This window comes from Salvia hispanica, chromosome 3 (assembly GCF_029641045.1).
Source record: "Salvia hispanica isolate PSC_SH4W2 chromosome 3, Shi_PSC_v1, whole genome shotgun sequence".
NCBI lineage: Eukaryota > Viridiplantae > Streptophyta > Magnoliopsida > Lamiales > Lamiaceae > Salvia > Salvia hispanica.
Genome location: NC_142694.1, coordinates 9,895,717 through 9,906,741, shown reverse-complemented (window position 1 = coordinate 9,906,741; position 11,025 = coordinate 9,895,717). Strand labels below are relative to the sequence as shown.

The window sequence follows — 11,025 nt, the reverse complement described above, 5'->3', positions numbered from 1 at the left end:
GTCTTTACAAGGGATTAAACCGTCGCTTCCTTCTTTAAACCCGCCGCTGCCGCCTCACCTCCTCCTCCCTTAAATCCTTCGCCGCAGCGTCGCTTCACCTCCTTTCACAGAGACACCTTTCACAGAGACAAATAATGAAGCCGTCACAAAATTCTAACGCCGTTGTTGGACTGAATTCAAGGTTTGAATTCATTTACTATTCTTAAAATTTGATCGGTGGTTTGCGCAAGTCAATTTTGGTTACTGATTTGTCGATTTTGGATGAAAATTAGCTCGGAGATTGGTGGCGGTGACTTAATCATATTGCCGCCTAAGAAAATGAAAGATAAGAAAGGGAAAAGTCAGGTTAGTTTTAGTTTTAGCTTGTTTTTATGATTTGGTTAGTTTAAAGTTTTGATTTTTATTTAATTTTAATATTGGGTGTTGGAATAGCTCAATGTGAGGCAGCAACCGAAACTAAGTAAATCTCAGAAAAGAAAGCTAAAGAAGCTTGAGGTATGTGTATTTAGAAGCTTGAGTGATTCTATTACTATTGTTTGTTGTTTAATTGGACCTTTTGCTGTGTAGGAAGAGAAAGAAAAGGAACTCCTTATGTCAAAAAGCATTGAGACATTGGAGTAAGAACATTGATTTCAGGCCTTCTTAGGATTGCTTATAATCACATTGATCGGAGGCATTGGGTGTTAATGGGGTTTGGTTTGTGTTTTCAGGAAATACAAGATCAAAGATGATGTTTTTTCACTCATGTGGTCTTCAAGGAACTTGGGGCAGGTATTCCATTATCTGATAATCTGATTAGTATGTTCTGTTTGATGTAGTAAGGGCTCTTCGAATTAATAATATAATATTCCCATTGCAGGTTGAGACTGTTCGTGAGAAACGGAGAAGAGAAGTTGAGTTTTCGAAAGCTGGTTTGGAACTCCCACATGCTGAAAAGGCTCACACTAAAAGGAAAAGAGATGTTGTGTCTCACAATGATGATATTGAAGTGTCTGAGGATGATGTCTGTTTGCCGGATAGAAATGTGCATTCAGATGTCAATATGCAATCGTTGAGTGATGAACCTGATACCTCTGATAGACGAGTTGGTGATTCATTCGAAGAAGTGGCCAACGGCAATACTCAACCATCATTGCCAGGATCTGAGGAAAAATCAACTGAGTCATGCCAAAATGAAGAAGTCATGAAGCCTAAGGTAGCTAACTATATTTGTTTCTGAAGTTGTGAATTGTTTTACATATAGGAAGTAAATAAAACAACAGCATGCTTGTTTCTATGTTTCGTACAACATATTGTCCTCTTGCGTTATTTGTGTCCTCATTTTACAACTACATGTACTCCACTCACAATGACTCTAGCTTTACCTGTTTCTTTGATTTACAACTACACGTACTCTACATTGTAATGACTCGTGCATATCTTGGACAGGATGTGATGGATGAAGATCCAATTTACAATCGTGAAGGTGAAAATAACCATAGCAACTGTAATTCATCGAGAAATCATGTTGCTCCAACTGTGGTTCATGTCTCAAGACCTAAGGATGTTGAAAAGCAAAGGATGGGTCTGCCCATAGTCATGATGGAACAGGAAATAATGGAAGCTATAAATGAGAATATCAGTCTCATTATATGTGGTGAAACTGGTTGCGGAAAAACAACCCAAGTTCCTCAGGTTAGCCATGTTTCAAAATTTGTTTGTAACATGAATTTCTTGGTGGAACTTCTTTTACTTATTGCAAATATGGAAAACTTTCAGTTTCTTTATGAGGCTGGTTTTGGTTCGCGTGGTTCAAACACTGGAGGTGGCATTATTGGCGTCACCCAACCTCGCCGAGTTGCAGTACTTGCAACAGCCAAGCGGGTGGCTTATGAGCTTGGGCTTCGATTCGGGAAGGAGGTGGGATTTCAAGTAAGGCATGACAGAAAGGTTGGAGAGAATTGCTCAATCAAATTTATGACTGATGGAATTTTGCTTCGGGAAGTGCAGGTTTGTTTTCATGCTTTACAAAATGAATTGTTCTAGCAGTTTTATGAATGTGAAAGTTAAGTAGATTTTCTGACTGATTGTAATGGTGATTTTTTTTTCACTGCAGAATGATTTTCTGCTGAAGCGATACTCAGTGTTAATATTGGATGAGGCTCACGAGAGGAGTCTGAATACAGATATTCTCATCGGGATGCTTTCTCGGGTTATCCAAGAGCGTCAGGTAACAACTCTCACCTATTTGAACTTTATGTTGTACTTGTTCCCTTCTTGCATATGTTTAGATGGCTTGCTTCTTTATTTGTGCATGGCAGAGGGAATACGAGATGCAGAAGAAGAGAATTCTTGCCGGGGAAACTATTGAATCTGAAAATAGGATATACCCGTTGAAGCTTGTGCTCATGAGTGCTACTCTACGCGTGGAAGATTTTGTGTCTAATACAAATATATTTCGCAATCCTCCACCAGTGATTGAAGTTCCAACTCGACAGTTTCCAGTGACCACACACTTCTCAAAGAAGACTGAAATTGTTGATTACATTGGCCAAGCTTATAAGAAGGTTCTATCAATTCACAAGAGATTGCCACCTGGGGGTATTCTTGTTTTTGTAACTGGGCAGAGAGAGGTCGAACTTCTTTGTCAAAGGTTACGAAGAGCTTCTAGAAAGCTAGTTGAAGACAAGGCTTCAGCCGTATCTGTAGAGAAACCACCCGAAGAAAATGATATGAAAGAGATAAGTGAGGCATTTGAGTTCCAAGGGAGTTCGGGTCATGAGATAACTGAGCGCTTTAATTCTCACATGGAGGAAGATAATGAAGATTTTCCAGAAGACGCATCTGATGCATCTTATGACTCGGAAGAAGAAAGTGATCTGGAGTTCTTTAGTGATGGTGAGAATCAGACGAAACCTGATTCTGAAGGCGATATTTTGGGAGAAGAGGGAACTCTTACATCACTGAAGGCTGCTTTTGAAGCATTATCGGGGAAAAGAGTTTCTGATTCCAACACCAAAGGCAAAGATGTTCCCGAGACCCCTGAAGGCGGGTCAGATCCGTCCCGTTCCCTTTCTGAACGAGATGACAAAGATAAGGGATATTCCCCTGGTAAACTGAATGTGCTACCACTTTATGCGATGCTTCCTGCATCATCCCAGCTTCGTGTTTTTGAAGATGCTAGGGATGGAGAGCGGCTTGTTGTAGTTGCTACTAATGTGGCTGAAACCTCTTTGACGATTCCTGGAATAAGCTATGTTGTCGACACTGGAAGAGAAAAGGTGAAGAACTACAACTCTTCGAGCGGCATGGAGACATATGAGATACAGTGGATAAGCAAAGCCTCTGCAGCTCAGCGTGCTGGAAGAGCCGGAAGAACCGGCCCGGGACATTGTTATCGCCTCTATTCCTCAGCAGCCTTCAATAACTTATTTTCTGATTTTTCAATTGCTGAAATATCAAAGGTGCCGGTTGATGGTGTTGTCCTCCTTTTAAAATCCATGCATATTGGCAAGGTATGTTGCTATTTATAGATTGGTTTGATTTTTATATTTAGTTTGAACATGTAAGTAAACTCCACGTTATCTATCATTTCAGGTTGCAAATTTCCCTTTCCCCACACCTCCAGAGACCGATGCTTTGATTGAAGCAGAACGTTGTCTGAAGATTCTTGAAGCGTTGGATGAAAATGGCAGACTGACAGCTCTGGGGAGGGCCATGGCTCGGTATCCAATGGGTCCTCGTCATTCCAGAATGCTTCTCACGGTTATTCAGATTATGCAGAAGGCAAAAAAGTGTGCCCGAGCAAATCTCGTTTTGGCCTATGCAGTTGCAGCAGTGGCGGCTTTAAGCTTGACAAATCCTTTCCTTCGGCATTTTGAAGACATTGGAAACAACGCAGACGGTAAAAGCCATGCTGAGGAAGCTGATTCTAAAGCAAGCAAGAAAGCTTCAGAGAAAGAAGAAAAACCGAGGAAAAAGCAACAGAAACAAATCGCCAAAGCTTCTCGTGAAAAATTCGCCAACCCTACTAGCGATGCTCTAACTGTTGCGTTTGCGCTTCAAAGCTTTGATCTTTCTGAAAACCAGTCAGAGTTTTGTGATGAGAATGCTCTACACTACAAGACCATGGAAGAAATTTCCAAGCTGAGAAAGCAGCTTGTGAAACTAGTCTTCGCCTCGCATGATTCACAGCAGGACTTCTCCTGGGCGCACGGAACTATCGAGGATGTAGAGTCTGCTTGGATGGTTTCCTCGGATAAGCATCCTCTTCAGCTGAACGAGGAGGAGATATTGGGCCAGGCTATCTGTTCCGGCTGGGCTGATAGGGTTGCGAAGCGCATCAAAGGAGCTTCACTTTTGGCAGAGGGAGACCGAAACACGAATGCAGTCAGATACCAAGCTTGTATGCTGAAAGAAACCGTCTTTCTTCACCGGTGGTCGTCCATCTCTAGATCTGCACCCGAATTTCTCGTATACAGCGAGTTATTGCATAGTAAGAGGCCATACATTCATGGAGCCACTAGCGTGAAACCGAATTGGCTTCCTGAATTCGCTCGGGTATCATGTAGTTTCTCTGCGCCGCTCTCAGAGCCAAAGCCTTATTACGACGCTACAGCTGATCAAGTCATGTCATGGGTGGAGCCGACTTTCGGCCCACATCTCTGGCCGCTTCCTCTGCACGGCCTGCCTATCAAAGATGATTCCACGAGAGTCGCTGTGTTCGCCTATTCGCTGCTAGAAGGCCAAATCTTACCGTGCCTGAAAGCTGTCCGGAAATTCATGGCAGCCTCCCCTGCAACCGTGCTGAAGCCAGAGGCGTGTGGGCTGAAACGCATTGGCAATCTGTTGAGTAAGTTAAACAAGAAAGGAAGAGTAATCGACACTCGTGCTAAACTAGGAAAGATGTGGAAGGAAAATCCTAGATTTCTCTTCCCAGAAATCCAAGATTGGTTTCAAGAAGGATTTTTCAACCGGTTCGAGGAACTCTGGGAGGAGATGCACAAGCAAGCTTTGGGAGATCCCAAGCAAAGGTTGAAGAAAAAGGCCAAGAAATTGAAAAGAGAGGTATTATTTGCAGTTGAATATTAGCTTATTATTTATGGTGTTACTTATAACTACTTAGGGGTTGTTTGGTTAGCTTGAAAATGCTTGAAAATGAACTTTTTAAACCACTGTTTAGGATGAGCAGTTCATATTTTTAACTTATATTCGATAACAACCGTTATTTTTTTCATGTTTTATACTATTCATCTGTCATAAAGCTGATATGCTATGTTGGTATTGCTCATTTTCTTGCATTGTGTGATCTTCTATTGGTGCTTGGATCAAAATCCACTTCACTGAGAAGGCTGTTAATCTTTCAGGAGCAAAGAAGATGATCTCGAGTGGCTGTCGTGCCAAGGTTGGGTAGGTTGCTGGAGATGGGAGAACTGAGAAGCCAGTGTTGAAGGCTGGAAATGCCGGAGTGAAGAAGAACTCATGGCCCAAGGTTCGTAGTGTTGCTATGAATCCCCACGGTGGTGTTAACCGATCAACACATTGGTCATGCCACTACAGTTTGTCGCGATGCACCACTGGCCAAAACGTTGCTCTTATCGCTGCCAGAAGAACCGGTCGTCTCAGGGCCAAGCTGCTGGCCTGCTGCTAAAGCTGAGATGGCCTAAGAATTCTTATCTTGTTCTCTGCTTTATATTTGAATTTGCAATGTTTTGTTGAGGTTAACACTAAATTTTGTTTGGATTACCGAGTTTTGTATACTATTGCATTGTTTTCATATGGTTTATTTTTTTAAGTCATAACTATAATTGTGCTTAGCCTTTCAAATTCTTTTTACGGTTTAGTTCCTCCATCCACATTTATTTGACCACAAAAAAAAAACAAAAACTTAAGAGGATTTAAATTTTAAATATACTGTTTTTGTTATTTCAATTTTTTCTTTCTGTTTTCAAGTAGGGCAAATTGTTTGGAAAATAATCAAGTTTGGTTAATTTCTGGTGAATCGTGCAATTTTCAAAAGCCTATATGGTGGAGAGCAGCAACTCAAAAGTGCGTAGCCACGTTTAGGCCAAGGAGCGCTAAACATGGAAAATATTCCTAGATAAGGTTGTTCCATGATGAAAGGTAGCTTGCCCCATCGTTATCACAGATCTCGTTATCATATGGTTCTTCATCACAAAAACACAAGGAATCCCCCAAACTATACAAGCAACAATTGAAATCATCTCTATTTTCAGAATTCATGGACTTCACTGGCCAGGAAAAGTGCTGAAACGTTATGTCTCAACATCAAAATAACAAAAGAAGGGATCTCCCCGGTTTTTGAAACTAACCAATAGAGATTGCCATTAACAAATACACCAAAAGAGGAGCCGCCGTGAGCGCGATCAAATGAGAAGGTAACACGTCTCCACGAACATCCCGTTTCCAGAGTTAATACATAACATCCGTACTCCGAGTTAAGAAGGGCAACCTTGTACTGTCCACTTATTCTGCTCACTCCAAGTCCATAATGAACTCGGCTCCGAGGAGACGGGGGCCGTTGAGCTCAACAAATTCGCGGGTGATCGGATTACATACATAAAGATGATCATCACTCTAAAGATTATGTCCTAAAAGAAGCAAACCATTGGCCGAACCAATTATCGATGTTGCTCGAGGGAAATTGAACTTGGCGATTGGATCATGCTTGTGCTTGGCTTCCAATTTGGAAAAATTGAACCAATTTGAAGCCGTCAAGGGAATGTCTTCATCCAATTTGAAAACACAGAATAAATTTGAATCAGAACCATCCTCGTCCATGACAACTAGGGCAGGGGCAGATTCGGAAAAACCGAGCTTGAGAAAATCGTCACTCTTAATCAAATCGCGCCATGACTTACAAACGCATTTACAAATTGCGATGTTTCTAACCGAGAGTCTCAATAGGATGTCGATGACGATTTCCGATTATAGGTATCTCCAATAATCTTGTTTCATCTTTCCTTCACCCTCTAGCTTTCCTTCTAGTATAATTCTATCACATAAACTATATGATGCAAATAAAATATGAATCAAACACGATTTTGAGAAAGAAATATGTTCACATATTACCATATAAACGTGGATACAAAGAAATTAAATATCTAAGGAAATAAATCAAATTATAAGAATAAGGCAATATGTTCTAGATTTCTAAATATGCATATTACCATATAATCCATAGGAGGAGGAGGAGATGATCAAAGTATAACTAATCTTAAGTGCATAATTAGAGAATAAGAATTTAGTTCACTATAATTTATAGTGAAGTATTTACTTCCAGAAATATTTAGTTCACTACAATGGCATTTTGGTTCACTCCGTGTTTTCAAATTCGCGTTGCCTTTAATTATAGTGAACTAAATTAGTGGACGTTGCTCTATTCTATCACAAATACTAACTTATACACCCTCGAATTTTAAAATTCAAATTCAAGTTATTTTCTATCATTTTTATTTATAACGCTAGATAAAAAATTGTGTCTATTTGTATGAAAGTTTACCGTGATTAACTCTATTTTTCTATTTGGAATAGGGTTTGGACATATTGTGCTCAAGGGTTTCGACATTGGGAGTCCAGGCTTCACAGCAAGGAATTTTATTTTTTACCGTTCGATCAGATGTATTAACTTTTTATTAACTGTTTAATAGAAAATTAATTTGCAATAAAAAATATAAATTTTAATTATGTAGTAATTTTTAGTATGTAACTAATGCAATTTTTGGAAATTTAATTATGCGATTTTAGTGCTTTTAATTTTCAAACTCTATAAATACCAACGTATTTTCAAACTCTCTGAATATGATATAATTAGAATTAAATTCATAGACAAATAGTTGAAAAACAGAAAAGTTTATTAAATGTTGAACTTATATATACTAATAACAGTAGCCTCTTGAGATTTTTGGTAGATAATTTAAATGGATCAATAATATTAGGTTAATGATAAAAAACAATCATCAAAAGTAAATTATAATGAACGAACGAAAAAGGACAACCTTGTGTTGTCCACTTATTTTGCCTACTCCAAGTCCATACAAATTGGGTATGGAGGGGATCTGGCCCACGGATTTCAACAAATTCACGGGTGATCGAATTGCATGCATAAAGAGGATTATTAGTTAAACAACCTTCCAAAAGAATCAAACCAATGGCAGAACTAAGTATATTAATCGTGTTTGAGGGAAATTAAACTTGGTGATTGGATCATGTGTGCTTGTGATTGGCTTCCAACTTGAAAAAATGAAAACAATCTGAAGCCGTCACGGGAATGGAGTCGTCCAATTTAATTTGAAAACACTGAACCAATTTGAATCATGGCTGAGCATCGAGACAACTAGGGCAGGGGCGGATTTAGAAAAACCCAACTTGAGAAAATCGCCACTCTAGCTCAATCAAATCGTGCCATGGTTTGCAAATGCATTTGCAAGTTGTGATGTTTCGAAGAGAGAGTCTCAATAGGATGTTGATGAAGATTTCTAAGGTAGTATTCTCCACAAATCTTGATCAATTTTTCCTTCACCTTCTAACTTTCTATCACATACACTATATGATACTCCTACTAACAAATAAAATATGAATCATAGACGTTGTGTTAATTAGGTTTAGGACATAGTGTGCTAATGCGATGTGATCTCTTTAAGTTAATTAGCTCAATTTAGTTAAGTTTATTAATTTATAGAATTAATTGAAACTTACCAAAAAACTAGTCTCGGAATCCAATATAATTTAATCACGCATTCTTGCTATGCATGTTCTGAAAGCGCATACTCCAAATAAAATATTGGTTCTCGTTTGTTATTTCAAATTTTCTTTCTGTTTTCAAATAAATTTTTGACAGTACAAATTCCGGAAAATCAAACAACTTTGGTCAATTTTGGCTAATTCTGCAACTTTAAAAAAGCCGACTATATAACTATCTTTAAAAAAAAATTCAATTTTTTTATGTATACTCCATTTTTGTGCAATATTTCTACCAAGAGTACCCACCAGAAAATTGCTAAAGACATACTTACTATAGATAAAAAATGAAACACGTAAGAAACAATATTTTTAGGCCATGAAACAAATTAGGAATTTTGCCAAAGTTATGATATACTTAACCTATTTACACAAATTAAAAATATTGACTATAAATTGATCAAATTTAGTATTTTTTTTTGACAATTTGCTATTTTTATAATAAAATTGTGATTTCAAGCTTTAAATACTCTCAAGTGTTAAGAAGACAATAATAGATACACGATATTACATGTTATAATTTACAAGTACAATAGCTATTAATTAATGTTGTAGATGTTCAGTAGCAATTTGTAGAAAATACAGTACTACATAATTCATAAAAGAAAAATGTTTATCACTATAAAAGCATGATATGTTATTATTTCAACTTACAAGTACTTTTGCAATTAATATTGCCCGTGTTCTTGGCAATTTTCTAAAAACCATATATGCTGTTATTACAAAAATTACAATTTATAATATATACATGCTTATCACCTTAAAAACATTCAATGTTATTATTAGAGTAGTCTATTTATGTTGTGAAAAATACAATTTATAATAATATTAATTTTTATCTCTCTAAAAACATTACGTATAAATTTGATTCGCACCTTAGGCCGACCTAGCTACTCAACCGTATGGATTAGTATTCTACAATTAATATACTAATAAGTTTTGTATGCTACAATTATTATATATTAAAACCAGTACTTAAAATTATTAATTATCTTTCAGCACCTAATCTTAAGACGACAGCACGAATAACATAAATTATTAGACGTTACTAGAGGCTAAGACCTAAGAGTGTCTAAAATAAAATCTAATTACTCAATTAGTATATATGAGAGTTCGAAGACTTAATTATAAGAGCCAAAAAATTCAAATTTTATAGATTACTGTACTATATGCCGACCTATCCATTTTAAATTAAACACTGTCACACACACTAAAGACTATACATCAGTATTATAGGAAATCAAGATTTGTTGCTAGCATTACCAAAAAGTTAAGCAAATTTATGCATTAATTGTAATCATTTATAATCAATAAATTTTTATTATAAATTAATAAATCCAATTGTGAATATAACAGTCGTTTTAAATCTAATTACAGTTATTACCAATAAATGTCGATTAAAAATGAATAAATGAGAAAAATGAATATTTTCTCATAAAGCTAATCACCAACTTGCATAAGCTTTTTTCACAAATTTAAAAAATAGCGTGAACTATGTAAACATCCCTAAATAATAGTATTTGCATTTTCATGGTCATTGGTTAAATTTTATTAGCATTAATAATATTTGGACAATGAGAATAATCACATTATATAAGGTCTTATTTTTGCATATATTTGGGATATCTCTACCCTTTGTCATTTTACTGGCTTTGAGGGCATATCCGTCCATTTGCCCTCAAAGCCAAAGGAAAATTGATAAAGGATAAACATATATGTACGGACAAAAAACATGATTACTCTTATTATTCATACACTATTGGTGCTAATAAAATTTATCGCAAAAATACACTTCTCAAAGGACCTTCTATACAGTTCTCTTTAAATTAAATATCTCAGATATACTTCTTTGTTACTTATGTTGAAGACAATAATACACTAGGACTAAATGATGTGTTAAAATGACAACCCCTCTTAAAATAACAATATAGCACCATTCCTAGCCAATCATTTGTATACGTGGATGAATAATCAGCTGCCATGTGACAATCATAAAAAATTCGCAAGGGTAAATTTACGCGGACTGCAACATCCAATACTCTAGACTGCAATATCCAATACTTTAAATTGCAAGGTGATGCGACCTGCAATATCCAACGCTAGACTGCAATCTATAGATTGTTGTAGATTGATATCTAGCGTTTATACTATGACAGTCTAGCATATATAATTTGATTATTTATTTCCGAGTGATCAAAATTAATCAAATCAAACTACGATACCTAACTAAATTAACCTATATATACCCTCTTTCTTTCTATATATATTTATCAGTGATCGACCACC

The 11,025-nt window shown here is 36.8% G+C and overlaps 1 protein-coding gene across 1 annotated transcript; it reads left to right on the top strand.

Annotated features, from left to right (window-relative positions):
- LOC125213342 (ATP-dependent RNA helicase DEAH13) lies at positions 1–5,764 on the top strand. The gene is made up of 12 exons (XM_048113832.2): positions 1–181; positions 273–345; positions 433–495; positions 568–617; positions 711–771; positions 860–1,195; positions 1,429–1,674; positions 1,759–1,989; positions 2,096–2,209; positions 2,301–3,494; positions 3,577–5,046; positions 5,346–5,764. Exons 1-12 carry the CDS (start codon positions 135–137, stop codon positions 5,358–5,360), a joined length of 3,900 nt encoding a protein of 1,299 aa, XP_047969789.2. The 5' UTR covers positions 1–134; the 3' UTR covers positions 5,361–5,764.
- The last annotated feature ends 5,261 nt before the right edge of the window (positions 5,765–11,025 follow it).

Coding starts and splice junctions, on each gene's coding strand:
- LOC125213342 (XM_048113832.2), top strand. CDS start 135: ATGAAGCCGTCACAAAATTCTAACGCCGTTGTTGGACTGAATTCAAG. Junction 346..432: donor ATAAGAAAGGGAAAAGTCAG/GTTAGTTTTAGT, acceptor GTGTTGGAATAG/CTCAATGTGAGGCAGCAACC. Junction 772..859: donor CTTCAAGGAACTTGGGGCAG/GTATTCCATTAT, acceptor TTCCCATTGCAG/GTTGAGACTGTTCGTGAGAA.